General features: G+C 35.4%; 1 protein-coding gene across 1 annotated transcript in view; it reads left to right on the forward strand.

The window, feature by feature from the left end:
- Positions 1–6073: 6073 nt before the first annotated feature.
- The window catches only part of brinp3a.2 (bone morphogenetic protein/retinoic acid inducible neural-specific 3a, tandem duplicate 2), a 50609-nt gene continuing 35988 nt past the window's right edge, over positions 6074–20694 (forward strand). Inside the window, exons 1-2 of the mRNA XM_081381638.1 lie at positions 6074–6644; positions 16045–16338. Coding sequence (XP_081237764.1) covers positions 16139–16338 — 200 coding nt within the window. The 5' untranslated portion in view covers positions 6074–6644; positions 16045–16138. The remainder of the gene's footprint in view (positions 6645–16044; positions 16339–20694) is intronic.

The raw sequence follows: 20694 nt of genomic DNA on the forward strand, positions 1-20694 counted from the left end.
ACGTGAATGAGTGGATGCACACCGCTCCTTTTATACCCATATGACGGGGGAGTGGCATGCAAATTCCACTTGCCAATTCTCATTGACCTTTTCTCAAGAGTCGGAGGTGCCACCCATTGTGTCAGTACATCGACACAACATCTCGTAATCAGGGAATGGAGATTACGTCAGTAACCATGACATTGTTAATATACCAACAAAACAAACCAAGTTAGGTTTTAAAATGCCAACAAACATAAGTGCATATCCACAGGTTTTACTGAAACTCTGCCAAGTAGACATATTTCAGACACTTGTGGCACTATTTGATTAATTTACGCATTAGGATAGATCGTAGTTGGTACTATAGTTTGAACATTGAGAAGCCATTTGCACTTGATTACAGTTGTAAACGTAAGAAAAACCATTAAGAGGCCTTTGAATGATGGATTGGCAGAAATACAACATTCCATCTGTTACATGCCTTCCCAAGAGCTATGACTCTAATCCTTGAAGTCCACTGATGTATTTATGTACTGGACATGCATAATCAATAATTATGTCAGTAGAAATATTTATTTTGGTTGATTAGGCTAATACACCCATACACAATAAAATGAATGACAATGGCAAAAGTTTCTGTATGTAATCCAATGGCTCTGTTGCAGTTCAGCACCATGGAGAGTTCCAGCACAGCGTTGCGTTCAGAGAATGTCCACTCGGGACATTGCCCATGTATCTAATCCATCACAAGCAGCTCCCTGATAACACACACAGGACTGATGCGTGTTCCAGCAGATTGCCAGAAGACAAACAATCTCACTTTGCCAACCTCTGTAATGGATTTGTGCTGCATTTGTCCATGGTTAGTGAGCCATTTTGATTGGAGTCAGCTTTGGGTTTAACCAATACTTTAACGCCAATAAAAAAATAAGTTATTCCCGGTCTGAAATCCTATTGGCTCTACATCAAAGCATGACTGTAATGAACTCCTGCTGCTTAAATGTCTCTTGTCTTTTTCTGATTTATACTGACAGTAAAATTTGGACATTGTTGCAACAGACTGAATCAGAAGTATGATTTTTAGTTTTTGCCACTTCAGTCTGAATCACTCCTACTGCACAAATATATATATCAGGGCTTTATGCCAGGGATAGACTTCAGCACCCACACATGCCACTAACATTTCAGAATAACCTAAAATGAATCAGGTAATACATTTATATGCCACTCTGTAATTTTTTTGGGAAAATTCAGTGTAAATGCCACAACAAAGACCTGTTAATTAGCTGACTTTTACCTTACCACATACAGTAAGCAATATATATAAAAATAAAATATTTATTTTTTACTGGAAAATATTTTTAGTTGTAGATTTAGAAATCTTGCTTTCCCCTTGTTGTTAGTTAATTTGACCAGACACCAGTTACTATAGGAAGAGACTATAGACAATCAGAGGTCTTCATTCGGCATCCTTGCATCTATTCCTGCAAAAAGGGCTCGGTCTTTATACTACTGACCAAAAAAAAAAAAAAAAAAAAAAACTACATTACCATAGGAACACATACATTACCAGAGGAACAAATGGTTCCCATTAACATGGAATGTATACCCCTATGCTATGCCTCAATGGAAACACCGCACAGTTTGCCCCACACTGTAAAAAAGTGCTTTTGCCAATGCTGATGTTAACTAGCGATGTCCTGCCTATTCAATCCAGCGTTTCTAAAGAGTCACTGATGGGAAATATTGTTCTTTGTGTTGTTTACTGTATCGCTTGTTTATACAAGGGGTTTGTTACCGCCGGCGCTCACTGGAAGAGACTTGACTTGGACTTGGCCTTTAGGGACTTATTGTCTGGTATTAATTATTGTTATAATTAACTAACTACTATATTTTGTCATATCAAATTAGATTTTTGCTCATTATGTATTTACACTAGTTGAGAAGTTCAGAGAGAGATGCCTGCCGCCTGCACTTTTTCTAAAGGACGAGGTAAAACATTTAATAGCAACTGTCAATATTAATTATTATCTTAATTATTATTTCTAAAGATTTAGAACATTTTAGTAATACTTATAGTAGTAAAACTTTGTGGTGATTCCAATTGATTTATTATTATTATATATATATATATTTTTTTAACATATCTCCATGGAGTTTTCATGTATCTGTAACGTCGACCTCCTGTGGAAGTTCTACATATCCATTGAAAAGTTCACAATACCTCTCCTAAAACTCTATAGGAAGAATGAATGCATTTAGAGAAGAAATTAGGACTCTTTTGGACAAGCTGGATGAACAGGAACTCTTTTAAGTTCCTTTAATATATTCAAAACACTGCAGTATTAACAGCTTTCTGAATAAAACCATTAATGCAAGTTTGCATATTGTTTCTATAATTAGCCTACATTTGTTGTCCAATTTAATGTTATTGTGTTGCAAGATTAATTGCATGGAAAATATCACTTTAAGAAAACCCATTACTAAGCCAATTTTAGAAAACAAATTTCAGTTATTTATGAACAGTGACATTTTAAGTATTTTCAAGGCCTTTTTGCATTCATTCAGAATGGTGTCTCAAGACATGCAGGAACCAGTGGCGTTTTGCAGTATTTCAGAGGTTAAGCAATAACAAGTTGTTTTTTATTCAGCCATGAGAATCTACTTTGAATGAACACATGAAAATAGTCAATAAATAACTTTATAATATCAGTTATCAATATCATAAACTTCATAATGACATCAGTCTGTTTTTCATTCAGTTGTGTAAATTGGGAAACAGTGCATGTTTTGTTGACAAATTGTATGATTTTACATCTTTTTTGATGCCACTGTATGTAAAAGAGCAATCTGTACATTCTTTAAAAAAATGTTTGTTATGGACCAAGTCATATGGATTTGGAATTACATGAGGGAGAGTAAAAGATGACAGAATTATCATTTTTTGGTATGTGCTGCACATTTAACTGCCAAAGCAGTAGAGATCCCTATATTAAATTATTAAGAGTTAAGGTCATAGTACATCTGCAGATTTAAAAAAAAAAAAAAATATATATATATATATATATATATATATATATATATATTCCTTTCTTTTTAGGTGAGTGACATTACCACACATCGGAAAACAACAGATCTTGAGGGACTGCCACTTTTCCAGCATGAAAACTCTACAAGTTTACTCAGGATGCGTCTGGTAAATTACCATTTTCATTTTCATTTCTTGGTCATCTTTTAAACTATGTACATTTTACATGTATTCGGGTTATTTACACAACAACATCAATAATATTAATGTTGTTGTTGTTGTTGTTATTTTTATTATATTTTCACTTCCATTAATACCCTATCCCATGAATTGTTCTCCCAGGATACTGATCCTTTAGATCAAGGCACCAAAGATGTAGAGATCGGAATCCTTACTGTGGTCGAAGATGCCACTGTTACTACCAGCTCTTACCAACTAATACTGGAAGAGGCCACTGAGGACATTACAGATCTGCCAGCAGCATACTCTTATTTGTTCGGACTCATGAATGCACTGAATATGGAGTATCCAAAAGAACTGAAGTATACTTTCAAAGTAATTCAGAAGATTTTCATGGATCTTGGAGGTTCCTTCTCTGCAAGAGTTAAGTCACTGAAGTTTAAATTTAGCTAAATTTACAAAGCCATTTTGCAAATGTCATGGCAAAATTTGAGTGACGTTCCTCCACTGGACACTGTTTCTTTTATACTTTAATAGTTAATGATTAAAACAAAAACAAAAAAACAATACTGCTCAATGTCAATGTATTGATTAATGTTGTTAAGTATTCATTGGTTTCAGCCTTAGCTTTAAAGGGATAGTTCATCCAAAAATGAAAATTCTGTCATCATTTACTCGCCCTCATGTTGTTCCAAACCTGTATGAGTTTCTTTCTTCAGCTGAACACAAAAGATGATTATTGTGAAGAATGTTACTACCAAACATTTGACAGTAGCCATTGACTGCCTGCGGATTTTAAGGCTATACCATCAACTGTTTAGTTACCAGCATTCTTCAGAATATCTTCTTTTTAATTTAAATTTAAGGGTAAATCAATGATGACTGACTTTTCATTTTTGGGTGAACTAAACCTTCAGGCTAATGTTCTTTAACGTGCATTGCCGTTCTCATACCCAAGACGTCACTTTCAACCATGCTTCAATATCTGACGCTCAAAGCACCCTTTAGCGTCCATATGAGACGCATAACCCTACCACAGACCTAAACCTACCCAACCGAAGCGTCTCATATTGACGCTAAGGGTGCTTTGTGCGTCGGATATTGACGCTTTCGAAAGCGTCAGTTACATGACGCCTAAACCTACCCATAACCGAAGCGTCACATATGGACGCTAAAGGATGCTTTGAGCGTCAGATATTGAAGCATGGTTGAAAGTGACAAAAAGTGACGTCTTAGGTATGAGAATGTGTTGCAGCCGCATTGGTAAGTACCATGCATTGAGTTAACAAATTCAAGACTTGCTACTATAATGTCATTGTTGTTCATCGGACACAAACTGTTAAAAAAAAAACAAAAAAAAATCTTTCTCTTATTTAATGAAACTATTTAAATAATATATAATAAATCAATAGAGGCCTATAGATAATAGGCCCATTTGTGTTCAGCCAACTAAAAATACTTTGTTCTGTTATTCATTAGCTAAACATGACAATTTATGTTGTGGCAACTTATGATTTTAACTTAATCTTTTGAGTTGCGTTGACTTCAGTCCCTGTTCGTGGAGTTTACTCAACAAAGAGCTTGCGATAAGTTGCCTTATTTTTGTAAGGTTTTTTTTTTTTTTTTTTTTTTTTTACAGTGCAAAGTCTCTAACTTCCAAAGTCTCTTCCACAAATATGTCTTCAAGAACAACATGATTCACAAAATACAATGATTACAAATGATTATGAATGTAAATAAAAAGTAATAATACAGATACATAATACTACTGATTATGAATACTAATAAAAAGTAATAATAATACTAAAAACAATATTAAATGAGGAAATTTTAGTCTTCATAGTGAAAAAATTATTAGAAGTAAAACAAAGAATGACATACCTCATACATTATAGATTAAATATATAAATATTAAACAATGCAATGCAATACATATTACAATAAAATATAATATTCTCTTTTTTTTTAAATAAAAACTATAGATGACCTTAAAATGTATAATGTACATTTCCAGAATTCCCTGTGCGATTTATCTTTTATTTTTTATCAACTATATAAATTGGAATGTTTTATGCTGCGTGTTATTTTATTTAGTTCATGTTTTCCTTATGGCATTTTGACATAACAGTGTGCTCTGTTTTATGATAAACTACATTTGCTGGGGAGGCTAATTTTGATAAACTTTCTGGCTTTCTGATTTTGATAAACTTTCTGACAGTTGTGTTATAAAACTACATTTTACAATAACAAACACATTTTTATTGCTCAAATTGGTTGTTAAATTAGCATTAAGCTATATGATTTAATGACTAATGACTATAAAATATACAGTAACCAAAATGTCATTTCATAATGCTTGTAACATTGTCACAGCATTTTTATGGCAATGGCAACCACGGGTGGCACTTTTTAGCTGTATAATTTACAACATTATTTTACAGTGCATTATAATTTATGCTGTTTGAATAACACTTCTTATAAGAATTATTCTATTCTATTATTAATTTAGAAAAGGAGAACACCCCAAACACTGCCTGCACAAATAAATGACATGGGGTTCTAACATGCTAACCCAGTGGACATGAGCAGAACGCTTAAGCATTCTAAACTTATGCGGATTTTTATTTTTATTTTTTTTAAAGAAGAAGAAGAAGAAAGGAGAATGAAATAGGAAATCGTTTTCTTTAAGCACTTACTTACAGGGATCTCTAGATTTGGTAACAGCCTGTTTATCATTCCACCCTCGTTTCGGTTTTATGCATGTCCTCCGAAAAGCCATTACAGAGGGCTACTTGTGTTTTAAGCATGTGACTTTGGTGAGAGAGGGCGCGCGCTCGCGTCTGCCAGCGTCTCTATCCATTGAAATTTGGCTCTGTCTCTCTCACACACGGACAACGATGCAGAGAGTAGGAGGGTCAAGCAGAGATATGTGATGGGACTGACTTTATAGAGGAATATCCACAGGCACTTCAAAAAGAGACTAGGAAGCCTCAGTGTCGCAGTCCGTTGGCGGATTTTAAACTGAGCCACGCGCTTTAACTGATAGCTGCGATCTGTTTCTAACTGTCTGTGCGGCTAGTGGATTTATATTCGGCACTGTTTGACTAAATGCGGTTATTTCTTCTTCAAGGAACAATTCAGAGCTCTACACGGATAACCTTACCATCGCTTTATAATGGGGACGATTTGTTACCGAAGTTGGACTATTGTGAAGTAGCACCAATTTAAAATAGCCTAGGTGCTGCCCGAGCGACCTTTCGTCCATTTTCGCCAAACAGTTTTCATTATTTTCGTGGGTATTACGCTGGTGCCCGTTAAATACTCACATATCGAAGAAAAAAAGAAAGAGAGAAGAAAAAACTGATTTTATTTATTTTTTTTTTTTCAAAACTGAACAGATTCAGCGAAGAATGGGACCTGTTCGGATGAAGTTTCAACACTGATCTACGTTGTGGTGAGTTGTTTTTGTTTTTTTAATGCCGGTCTGGTCGTGTGGACATGGTTTAAATTGTTGCCAGTTGACTATGCAATGCAAATATAATCGTTGCCTCATACTGCAGCGGGGCAACTTTGAACAAATGCAACATGATCGTCACAACGTTTCATGAATGATGAGCATGCAGCAGCCTATCAAGTCTACACGACTCCTTACACAAGTAACAACTGTGATCCCTCATGACCATTCATGTATTTATGCCATGGTGCTTAATACACAGACTCTCTCTCTCTCTCTCTCTCTCTCTCTCTCTCTCTCTCTCTCTCTCTCTCTCTCTCTCTCTCTCTCTAAACACACCATGCTGGTATTTCTGCAATACTGCCGAAATCATTTTTTAAAACTTTCTCAAACAAGATAAATGTAGTTCATTTTCCTATTTTTTTTTCTTCGTTTTAAGCATAAATACTTTTTTTTGTCACATGCATGCTTGAAGCAAGAAAACTTAATTCAATATATATTCTCTGAAAACAAGTCTTAATATTTTATACATTTGTGCTTCTTATTAAAGTAAACACGGGGGAGGGGTTCAGATATTTTCCTTGAAAGAAGACAAAAATACTGATTATTTTTTTATATTATATATTTTTTTTGCACCTGTGATGCAGGTTACAGGTTATAGGGTTATAGGCTACTTTGATTAATTAATATTTTACACACTAACGAGTCTTTAGCTGATTCTGTAACTGTCAGTGATGCATACAATACCCATGAACCATTTTTCAAACAGTTAACAACAGTGAGGGATAATGTCATTGTGTGAAAATCAAGCAAGCTTGATTTACTATACCCTACAAAGTTAAATGCTTACAGAAAATCTATAAAATCAGACATATAAGTTCGCTGCCAGGTAAAACAGCTGCTAATATATTGCTAAAATTTGTGGAAAAATCCAGTGCCATAATGCGAAGAAAAAGAAGAAGAAGAAAATGTTCCTTAACATGACAGCAGTTGGTTAGTAAGGGTTTTGATGAAGAAATAATGTGGTGTATGTTGTGCACAATACAGTTGAAACCACTGTGCCATTATCCCTGTCTCTGAGCAATGGAGAGAGTGCAGAAAAAGCCAATGATTTTGGCAGAATAGTGTTTCATGACTTCATTATCTACAACAGACATGCTGTAAAGCATCTTTCTGATAGAGTCTTTGCTCTTAAGTGGATAGTTCAACCAAAAATTAAAATTGTCTTTACTCACCCTCGTGTATTTCCAAAGACTTTCTTTCTTCTGCAGAACACAAAACAAGATATTTAAAACCAATGTTGGAAAAAATCTCAAACTATTTTTTATGTTCCACAGAAGAAAGGAAGTGATAGAATGACACAAGGCTGAGTTAATGATGACAGATTTTATTATTATTATTATTATTATTATTTTTGTGAACTATGCCTTTGAAGTATGCACTTACTATGTATACTAATTAATATATTTTTTTTATTCTTCTTATTATTATTATTTTGTCTTTGTTAACCTAACTTAACCATCTTATTGCGTTCTTGAGTCTTTTTTAAATTATTTAGATCAGACAATAGATCTTTAAACTGCACATTTGGAAACTACATTTTTTACTGTGGTTCATGGAGGCACACGAACCTTATCAGTTCCTGCGGAATTCTGTTACCCCTGCACAGTGGATGTCTTTACAAAACACAAAACAGTCACTGGCACCACAATACTGACAATCTAATGCTGCATTCACATTTCCCTGTGTGAAGGGTCTAACTAAGTGTGTGTGTGCCTTTGTATCCCAGCTGTCTCTCATCATTGCTATCCGCTGGCACAGTTTTTGCCATTTTCCAAAAACACCATTTAGAGCTTTTGGCGGCCACATAAAAGACAAAAAAAGACCTTTTAGCGCGCACACACACGGACAATTACACAAATAAGCACAAACATCAGCATCCAGTAGTGTGCTAGCTCAATGGCTCATTCATCCTATACTGATGTGTGATATAGCCATGGATGATAGCCCAAGAGAGCTGGTGAAACCTTTCCTAGTCTTGTAAATATGCCTCAATGGGGCCTTTTTTTTCTTCAAATGGCTGTCTGCAGGTAAAGTGGCTCCCTAACAAGTCCTCAAATTAATGAATGACTCATGCATGAAGGCCCTTCTGCAGCAATTCCAGCACATCAGAAATTTCACAGCAACGACTGATTGGTTGAACATACAGCAAGCAGACAGGCCCGAACATGAGCGAAGCTTTAGGATTGTGAGCCGTAGCCCATTATTTTATGATAATGAGCAGGATCACCGTATCCATCCTGATGCTGAGATTTCAATGAGACAAACGTGTGAAAAGACAGGCGCAGGAACATTGGCTCTCTGATTAGAGCTTGAAAACAAATAGACCCTCGGGAGTATGCAGTTGAAAAGAAGGTAAAGATGTGACATGACACCTTTCAACTAGGCAAACAAAAACATTGATGCGTGTACGAAATGACAAGCAAATGCAAGAAAGCAATGCTGCTAAAAGGTTTCAGCTGTCATCGGGAATTTCTTGACGCATAGACTTTTTTTTTATTTTTACAAAACTATGTGTCTTTTAAACCTCAGTGTCACATTGGGTCCTAACCAAAAGTGACACAATAAAGCCACAAGCATTCACTTCCATTGAAATTAGTGTTTTTGCCCTAACAAGTGGTAAGCGTCAATTGAATGGTCAAAATCCTGTGAAATCTTTCATTCTAATTGGCTAGCATTATGTTGCATTGCACATAATTTTTACTTTCAACGTGGACAGACAGTGTTGTACATGGTGTCAGATGTACAAAATTGTTTTATCATTACTCTGAAGATGGTAACAACTTTATGTATGCAGCATCATTCAGATCATTTAAATCCTACAGATTTCTATAAATGTTTTAGTTTATGGCTTTAAGTTTAAATGTAAAGTACTTTGGAGGGCTTTTGTTTTCGTAATGGCCTTTGTTTGAAGAGGAGACTCTATGTCTGGCTGAATTGAGAAAAGAGGACCATGGGTTGTTTTCTGAGATTAATTGCTGCTTTTTTTCCCTGTATTGCGCTGAGCCTTTCTCTGATATGTGGCCAAATAAAAATGTAAAATTACGAAGTTTACGATCAAAAAGGCAATAATTAAAGCAGCAATTATACTGAAGAATTGTGAATATTACCACTGGCTTGGTGCACTATTACTGTGAGGTTTATTTCTAACCTGTAATCAATTCTTTGTTGGGATTTACGGACATTTAATGGAACGCACCCCTCTGTTTAATAGCTATTATGGTTAACTGATAAACCTTTACACTTTGCACATGTCCTGACCTGATTAGCAATAGCTATTTAAACTGGACAACTCGTAAAAACCAAGTTATAGCCTTTTACACGGATCATCCAAACAAATGATTACGTGCATGATCAAAAATGTCTACCTTGTTGTTCATGCTTCCTAAAAGATCAAAGGCTTTATTAATATAGATTTGTATAACAATTAGTCTTCTCATATAAAAAAAAGACTAATTATTGCACCCTAGAGACATGAACTGAGTGTTTTCAAACCCTCATATTAAAATGTGTGCCATTTCCATAGAGGCATTATACTCTCAGGGACATTTGGTATTAAATGTGTCTGCCAAAGTGTTGGTGAGCAAACAATGCTACATTCTTTTTCGTTCTTGTTTTTCTTTATCTCTTTGTTCGCTTTTTCCACAATACTTTGGGTCCTCCATTGTCCTTTTAAATAATGCTCTGAGTAATGTGCAAAGACATGCATATTTATAAGTTTGTCATTTATGGACCAAGAGGATGCAACAAGCATTTTTTTTTTGGCATATGAACACACAAGATCAGTTGTTTGCTATTGGCAGTACGCTATAATGTACCTGAACATTCACAACAAATTGATATCATTTATTATGATGTTCAGTGTTTCATCTAGAATCTGACAATTATTTTAGTTTCATGGCTTGTCTGTTCCCAGAGGTCCATTTCTCATTGTGACAGCAAGATAAGAGGGAATATTTGATTTGCATTTAACACTCAACACAATGGCTGTCGTTCCTTTTCCCCCTTCTGGTCCCATGAACTGATATAAGCTAGTATTTCATATTTCTTTTATTGCTTAGGATATTCTCTTTGATACATTACACACCACAAATCTCTTTGTACACATCCTTTTGTTCTCAAACGAAACACGGATAAATAATTATGACTTCCAGTCGCATTATTTCACTAAGAAACCTTTTACCCTCTGGCACACAATGAAAGACACTGTTGATTGTCATGGGTTAGAGAATAACATATCTAATTAAGAGTAAAATCTCATTAGTCAGCGGAAAGAGGAGGATGTGAGGCTTATCGGTTCCTGTTGCAGACTTTGAATGTGGTTTCAGGGATGACTTGAAGTCAAGCCTGAAATAACTAGAATTACAAATAGTGGGATCCTACTGTAAAAATTGTAATACAACCCTGTAATCAACTCGCACCCAAGATACACACTTTTGCAAACAGTCAGACAACGCTTCATCCACCCTGCGGACACAGATGAAGAGCAGGAAATATCTCAGAGAATGTAGCTTCATTTGCATGCTTCCAGCAGAGACAGCCAAAGCTCAATGCAATTGCACAGGTTGTTAATGAAAGAACTGAACAGATGCCCTGAGTCCAAAGTGCACACTTGAATCTATCCTCTGAACATGGTTGACTCAAATGCCATTGAGATCTCAAGTTTGAGAGATCCCAAATCTCATCATCTTAACCTTTCAAAACAACTTCAATAATTTGAGCTCGGTTTTTACTTTTAGTTCTTGTTCTTAGTTGTAATTTAAGTTTATGTGCCTGGAGATGGTTGGCTATATGGAGTTGCAAATGGCAATGGAGGATTGATGGTTTCCTGAGGAAATAAACTCCTTTATTATTAAAAGGATATTCTGGGTTCAATCCAGATTCAAAAGTTCAGTCATCAGCCTTTGTGGCATGATTTCTACAACAACAACTAGAAATAAATAAATAAATAAATAAATAAATAAATAAATAATTTTCACAAAAAAAAGGAAAAATCTAGCCACTTATAATGGAAGCATATGTAGTTGTTTTTTTGGAGTAAATGTGAAGCTTATGATGTTTATTAACTATAATGTTTAAAATTGTTTATTTGAGCTGTGAAGCTGTTTTAATAAGTTCAAGTAATTTTGGGGTTTATAGTGTTGTGTTGCAATTGTAAATTTTGTATGTGCAATTTTTTTTTTTTGCTTAACTGTAGTGTAGGCAATATCGGAGAGGCTAGCCTTAATAGCAAGATATCTGCGAAAGCATAATACTTTCATAAGAAAAAAAGATTTCAGCGTTGATAGTGCTGCCATAGAAACACAGCTCCTGGTAGATCGTCACGGGTTGCCATCTCTTAATTACGGTAATTACAACATTACAAGCAGCATAAGCTCAGTTCAGGAGGAATAGTAAAAGGTAAAAGTCTGCTTTTTGTTTGTGGCATTGGGTGACTGTCTGTCTTCTACTCTGCATAGCCTCATGGAACACGCTGATGACGTGATGTCTGCTTGAGCAAGGTGCGTAGAGGTATGGAAATACACATTGACAGGCAGGTAGGACATCCTATCATTGCATTCGGACCAAATGCAATGATTGGACAAATTTTTTTTGGTACTGAGACTTCCACAAATATGTACCTTTGAATATTTAGACCATTTATATTATTGATTGCTATCAGGATGTGAATAGTTCCAACCAGTATAACACAAACTGTTGATTGAAAAACATTGCCAAGTATTACTTTAATATCAGTTTGATAAGAATACAGTTGTTTTGAACAAGCTAACTTAGCCTTTTGTTGAACTTGTGTTGATTAATCATTTGTTAACAAGTGGGCTTCAAACTAAGTTTGTTGTTGAATTCACAATTCAACATGCAAATAAATTTTACATTAATTGTCATCTCCACTGCAAAACACAAGGAAACATGATACTATAGGTCAGTAATGCGCACCTTTAGAAATGTATACAATTCCTCAGTTAAATGCATGTTCTAAGAAATTGTGAAAGATATTTATTCGGCTAGTTCTGAACACCTAGACATTTCATTCTAAAGATTCCCATTTCAGCGACCTTGCAGGGATGTTCATCTTCATTGTAGACAACAAAGGGAAGGATATAGCATTTTTAATACCTAAAATAAAAAAATAATAATTCTCTGTTTGGTGCTAAGTGAATATTCTTTGTATTATCTGGTTTTAGTCAGTTATTTATTTATAATCCGTTCTCAATCACATTATGAGTATAATCTAAAATGACTGAGTTGCACCGCTGCTTAATGAATATGACTCAATGTGCTTGAGCAAAATGGTATACCGTTTAAAACAGATTGGCTTTTTGTCATTCAGACAGCTATTTTGTCTAGTCTGTTTCTCTCTTATTACCAGGCATGGCTGTAGTTTTAAAATGATTTGTCCCTCTAGGTGAATACTCAGGACCTTGTCATATTCACCATTTACATGACAAATTACAATACCAGTGTTTGTATTGCTATTGTAAGCCCTGCAGGTTATGATACAAATACTCTTGCAGCATCTCGTTTAAATGAAAAATTGCCATGTCATGTAGCAAGGCTAAGATGATCTTCTAAAACTGTATACATAATGTTCTCTCTATAAAGGGCTTAAAATACCTTTTTTTTTTTTCTACAGTGGTTACACAAATTTTAATCCAACATGCCTCTAAATAATTGTTTTCTCTTCGTTCCCCAGAAAACTAGCTAATATTTTGATGTTCTCTCCCACCAGACTTTTGCTTAATTTGACTCATGCAGATACTTATTTCATTTCTTAATTATCCTCATTTATGTGTTTACACTTTCTCCTCCATCATTTATTTCTCTGTTCATCCCACACATTTTATAAATACATTTTCTTTCATTCCCTCCACACGTCACACTTGTCAAGTCAAGTCAAATCAGTTTTATTTGTTAAAGTGCTTTTCCTACATATTGTTCCAAGCTGTGGTTTAATCAACATAAAGTTGTGTAGGAACCAACAGAATTGTCACTTTTATGACATTTTATACCAGCCTGAGGAGATTTCAAGCCAGTTTGGTGTTCAATTATATTTAAGTGGCACCATTGGTGCTTTTCATGCGTCCGCAGTTGATGATAAAAAAAATACATTTATCTCTCAGGCTGGATGTTTCATTTGTGGTATAAAAATATACCTCGGCTCCTCTTTCAGGGTGGATTGGTTTAACAGCATTTGATGAAGTGTATTGTTTTTGTAACCACAGATATTGTTTGATGATGCCCCTGTAAAAAGGGAATGACACATACCTGATATTATTCCTGCAGATAATAACCAAAATCCTGTTAAACTGCACTGGGTGGGGTAGATAATGTGATTATAGCAGCAGATTGCTTTGAAATGAACAGTGCTCTCAACGAATACATGTTTACATGTGTTTGGTGTTTGAAGATAGCATTCAGGTAAAGATCTGAGCTGCTGATTCAAGGTTGCAGGTTTGATTTAAAAGAATTGGCGAATTAAAGAGATCACAACCTTGCTTTTGAATAAAGTACTTAACAACAAGAAATACTCTGAAATGAGTGTCTTTTTCTTTTTCATAAAGAACTAAGCTGAAATAGCTCAACAGTACAGAAGAGACCATGAGCCAGAAGCACCATATATCTCAAAGCTTTGCTCTGCCCTTGTGACTTACATTACACGCCTTTTAATCGTCACTTTTTTATGTTGCCACTTTTCAAGCAGAAAAGATCCAAAAAAGAATAATAAAAAATAAAAAAAAAATGGGGAAAAAAGACTTAGAACACATATAACAATGGTTTGCTCTTGGGAGAAATGTAAACAGTGATTTTACACAAAAGCAAAGCGCATGTTACTCAAGGCAGAAAAATAGCAAGTCAAAAGAATTGCTGATGGAAACGGGGAGGTTGCGGCATTTGAAAGGCCCTTTTTTTGTGGTGCACTGTGGCGCTGAAGTGCAGCGCATTGTAAGATCCCTACTGAGTGGTTACTGTGTTCCACCGAGACGTCCTCATCAATATGCATGGAGAAGTACGGATGTCTGCGTTGAAGAATTAGATGTCATGCAGCAAAAGCCTTGCTTTTAAATCTGCTGTAATCACAGCAGAAAACATTGTAGCCTGGATCGGAGCTGTAGTCACAGTGTTATGAATGTGTGAAAGCATGTAACATACATTATATTCTGTGGGAGATAAGGGTGTAGATGCATCATCCAAGAATGGCCTCCCATAGGACTAAATGCCAAAGGTGGACATCTTATGATTATGACTTGAAATGTTAAGCTTGAAAATATTTAATGAGCTGATATGACCAACAACTTATCCTATCACTATCTGCTCTGCAATAAATGTAGGCATACTAGCGCTTCTGTTTCAATATGCACATCACAGTAATTAGAGGTTAGGCTATACTAAGTCAGTGTGGTGCATTTATATTTCATGTTACCTTAGGGTCTGTATAGGGTCTTTTCATCTGTATTTACATTTCTTTCCACACTATTCCATAAGTATGAGTATTTTTGAATGTCGCCCACACATATGGTCACATGACACACATGACTTGACAGACTGTCATCAGAAAACAGTAACGAGACTCTTTTCCAACATCTGGTTTGGTCGTGGCCATGAAGAATGATTGACAGCACTTGGTGGAAATATGGAAATAATAACAGGGTTAGAACAAGGGGCGGGACTGCGGGAGACGCTGAGAACTAACTACTGAAAGAGATGTCGAAAATGTTCTCATGGCATCTGTTTACCATGGCACTGAATTTCAGTGCCTGCATTTAAACAATTGGTGCTGTTGCCTTTTTATACAGTTTGCACTTGAAGCAAAAAGCTTGTGAAGTTACAAATAATTTGGATTAATAACAAGCAGTAAAAAAATTTAGGGGAACTTCTCCATTTCATATACCAGCGCAGTTGCACAGCGGATGCTAAAATTGGAAGCATGTGCACAGGAGGATCTTATTATTTCACTTACATTCTTTTATTGTTAATTTGGCGAGACTTTGTTCCTCCGAAGTACTAAAACACTCATTAACATGCAGAGAACATTTTTATGTGAATTCATTACACTTCTCACTTACAGACAATTACTAGATTATTCCCACAAAGAATCATGGTACTTTTGTCCCCTGTCTGTGTTGACAAGATCTCTCCAGAGTCCTAAATAGTTTTTGTGGCTTCAAAGGAAACAGAATTTTCTGCTAATTGCCTCTTTTTTGTTTCTCCTCTCTCTCTCTGTGCACTTTTCACTTAAATGAACAGTTGTTTTGGTGAGTTTGTGGAGGTGAAGGTGACTAAGTGTTTACTAATGTATCTTTGTCCTTTCTGTGTTAATCTGCCTGCTGTGTGTGTTTAGGTCAGTGTTTGTGGGGCCAAAGCCATGCTGATCTTCAGTGCCGGGTGGTGGAGTATGGTCTTGCACCAGAGCTGAAGCCTTGTGCTGCTCCCCCATGGCTCTATGGGAGCTGTTGCTGCTGACTTTCAGCCTCCGCTGCTGGCTGACAAGCTCTGTCAGTTTAGCTGAAGAAGGCCCTGCAGGCCCCCTGGACTGGCTTCTCTCTGATAAGGGCCCCTTTCACCACTCACAAGAGTACACTGAATTTGTGGAGAGGAATCGTCAGGGATTTTCCACGAGATACAAGATCTACAGGTTAGTTGTATTTGAATTGAGGCCTGTATGATAGGTTTTAGGTACGTTTTGACCACGACCCACTTTCTGATACACAGTAACAGTATATATACTGTATATTAAATTTAACATTGTGAATTTATCAATCTAGCTACATTTAGAAGCCTTCTCAGAATGATCAGAATGACCACACTCTATTTTTATAGAACTTTGTTTCCCGGAATGCATTGTGTGTGTTGAATTTCTTTGAATCAGAACAAGTAGTAATTTCCTCTTCTTTCATTCCAAATCAATTTCCTGTGGGTGTAGACAATTAAATTAAAATTCCAACTCATGAATCGGAAGGCTATTATTTATTTTTATTTATATATATATATATATATATATATATATATATATATATATTTTTTTTTTTTTTTTTTTTTTTACCCAATTCTGTTACTCTGGTTTGTTGTTTTATAAAACAATTCTGTTATAACCAGTGCAGAAATCAGAACATGTAAAGAACTTAAGCCGTTTAACTGACAGGAATGGGACATTTTATTTACAGCACAGAATTATCTATATAAAGTAACTAGAAGTATCATATTTGGATAAAAAATACTTTACTTATTAACTTAACATATTTTGTCGTGCAATATTATAGAAGTTCTAAAATATATGATGTTCTGTGTATTTTTAATTGCTATATAACTGATCAGTCAACTGATTATTATTTATTTTTATTCCCTGAGTCTATGAACAATAAATGAACAGGCTTGCAATAAAATAAAAATAATTAGTCAAGAATAATCTGGCAATGAAAACATTACACATATTTCTTTATTTTTTAAAGAAAGGAATAGTTTTCTTTTGCATCCTTGCTGAAAAAAAGTGTTTCAAATAAACATGATTCATTTTAATTTTTTATTCATAAAATAATCCTGAAAATATCTATCACGGTTTCCACAAAAATATAAGCAGCACAGTTATTTGCAACATTGATAACAATAAGAAATGTTTCTTATGCACCAAATCAGCATATTAGAATGATTTCTGAAGGATCATGTGACACTGATGACTGGAGTAATGATGCTGAAAAATTATGTTTTGTCATCACAGGAATAAATTACATTTTAAAATATATTAAAATAGAAAGCAGTTATTTTCAATTGTAATAATATTTCAATATTACTGTTTTTACTGTATTTTTTTATTAAATACAGTCGTGCTCAGAATTAATCATACCCCTGGTAAATATGATCAAAAATGGCTGTAAAAAATAAATCTGCATTGTTTATCCTTTTGATCTTTCATTAAAAAAAGGCAAAATCCTAGGCTAACCTTTCATTTAAGTAAAAGAATTGAAAGTGGGGGGGAAATCTCATTATAAAATAAATCCAAAACACGTTGGCCACAATTATTCATACCATTTTATTAAATACCTTTTTGCAATCTCCTTTTGCCAAGATAACTGCTCTGAGTCTTCTTCTATAATGCCTGATGAGTTTGAAGAATAACTGACAAGAGATCAGAGACCATTCCTCCATACAGAATCTCTCCAGATCCTTCAGCACCATGTTGGTGCTTCTTCTCTTCAGTTCACTCCACTCATCAGGGGTCTCATTTATAAAATTATGCGTAGGAACCTTACTAAATGTGTACGTGCGCCTGAAAGCCAAAAATGACGTATGCAAAAAAAATATTCAGACTTATAAAACCGTTCGTACGCCAGAACTTGCACAGAATTCACTTTATAAATCCCAGTCAGCGGAAGATTGTGCGCACATGCGTCTCCACCCCGAAATAACCATATATGGAGCTTACAACGCCTAGTTTTACTATGCATATCCTCATCTGCATATCATTTGCATACGATTATTCATCCACGTGATAACGTTTAATGGTATAGACACATTACATTAATAAAAATCATGTACTTGCAAATCCTTGTCTTGTTTTTGAATACATAAATCAAATAGTGTAAAATACATTTCATCTTTTCCACTGGCCGAATTGTATTTTTAATTGATTTATATTTTTAATGGAAACAGATAGGCCTTGGGCATTATTTGAACGAAACTATTTTCTCAGACAATCTTGTATTATCATGATAAGCAATTATCTCTGTGGTTAAAACATTAAAACACACCACGCTACAGGAAAAGTGTTCAAAAACATCGCATCCACAACAAATTCTATTGATTGAATTTGAATATAAAAAATGTTGTAACTTCTCAGTAATGATTTCATGTTTAAGTGTTCTCCATTAATTTGAATGGCATATTTAATCTAAATGTTTATATCAGAAGTAAAACATAGTTTAAATCATTATTTTATTTATTTAAACTGTTATTTGCGTCAGTTTATTTCACTAAACGGCCCAAAGCACTCGCTGGTGCGGACATTTAAGAAGGGATGGATATTTGCTTCAAGTGACAGGCTTGGTGAGTGAAATTATATTTGTATTATCTTGTATTTCTTTAGATTTTCTGTCTAAAAGTGAACAAAAAGACGCTTAACTCCAGCTCACCATCGGTGTCGCCAAATTGCTCCATCTACAAAACATTTGTACGCATGGGTCAGAGTTTGCGTGCAGGCAGGGCCGTTTCTAGGGATAGGCAAACTAGGCGGTCGCCTAGGGTGCAAACAGCTGGGGGGCGCCAGTGAGAGCGCCCACCACACCTAGACATTTTTTTCTCGCCCAAGCGAGTGGAAGAAAAATCCTTTTTTTTTACATTTCCGATAATGGAGCGTATATTTGCACTAAGTGCCTGTCTTTCTGGAACTAAAATCGAAATCGTGATATGGCTTTGTGCCTTTATAAAACAGCACAAGACTTTAATTAAGTAGCCTATATAGGCATTCTGTTTGTGCTGCGTGATTTAGAGAAAAGTGCGCACTTTGCTCATGCGATCAGCATGGTGATCTGGTGTTTTTCTCCAAAGCTAAAGGGTTTATTTCTTGCAAGTGAAGAAATTAGGACAAAAGTATTGTACTTTTCCTATACTATAGTGTAATGTAAAATATACTTTTGAAATATTCATTTTAATTTATACAGTAGGCTACATATTATTGGCTATAGGATTTTACGTCATAGGAATATAAATCATAAACACCAGTGATAATGTAATGTAGACTGAGACTCTATATCATAACTAAGATGTTTGAGCAATCTTTAGTGTCCAGGTACAAGTCAATGGTTTTTCTTTGTTCAATGTGCACAGTTCATGGGTTAAAGCTCTTAATTTTTAGCTCTCAAAGTGCACCAGATTGATGCATTAATTTAACCTTAAAATGTAAAAAAAATTCTTGTGGGGGAGCATGCCCCCGAAACCCCCTTGAGGGACAGAGGTCCACCCAACATAGTTTCACAAAATCCTATGGGAGAGAACGATCATTTATTAACTTTACTCCAGCATAGTGCAACAAAGTCTTTTTAAGTGAGGGGTGAGGGGTGAGGGGGATCAATAGGAATCTTGCCTAGGGTGCCAAAAAGGCTAGAAACGGCCCTGCGTGCAGGTGCGCAAATTTTCCCGTCAAGTTTGTTTTTATAAATCACAACTTATGCGTTGGAAGCGGCGTACGCACATTTTCAGCCACGTTTATAAATAAGACCCCAGGTCAGGGAACTGGGAGGGTCATGGCAGAAGCTTCATTTTGTGCTCCCTAACACATTTTTGTGTTGATTTTGATGTTTGTTTTGGATCGTTGTCCTGATGGAAGATCCAACCACGGCCCATTATAAGATTTCTAGCAGAAGGCTTCAGGTTTTGATTTTTTATCTGTTGATGTTTGATAGAATCCACGATGCCATGTATCTGAATAAGAAGTTCAGGACCTCCAACAGAAAAATATGCCCACAACATTAAAGATCGAATGGTATATTAAATTGTACTCATGGGGTACTTTTTATCCTTGTGTGCACCAAACCCATCTAGCGTGTTTGCTGCCAAAAAGCTCTTTTTTTTAGTTTCATCTGACCACAGAACCCTGTGCTGTTTGAAGTTCCAGTCGTGTTTGACAACTGAATATGCTGTAGTTTGTTTTTGGATGAGCGAGGAGCATTTTTCTTGAAAACCTCCCAAACAACATGTTGGGATGTAGGGGTTGTTTGATTATTTTTTAATAGGTTTTATGACCCCAAGACTCAACTAATCTCTGCAATTACACATCTGTGATTATTGAAGAGTCTTTGGCCACTCAAACTTTCATCCTCACCGTCCATTAAGACAATATAGACACGTCCTCTTCCAGGAGGATTCGTGACATCTTTAGTTGATTATAACTTCTTTATTATTGCCCTGATGGTCAAAATGGGGATTTTAAATTCTTTAGCTATTCTCTTACAGCCCCTTTCTATTTTGCAAAGTTCAACAATCATTTGCTGCACATCAA

Source organism: Scardinius erythrophthalmus, assembly GCF_964197995.2.
Source record: "Scardinius erythrophthalmus genome assembly, chromosome: 12".
NCBI lineage: Eukaryota > Metazoa > Chordata > Actinopteri > Cypriniformes > Leuciscidae > Scardinius > Scardinius erythrophthalmus.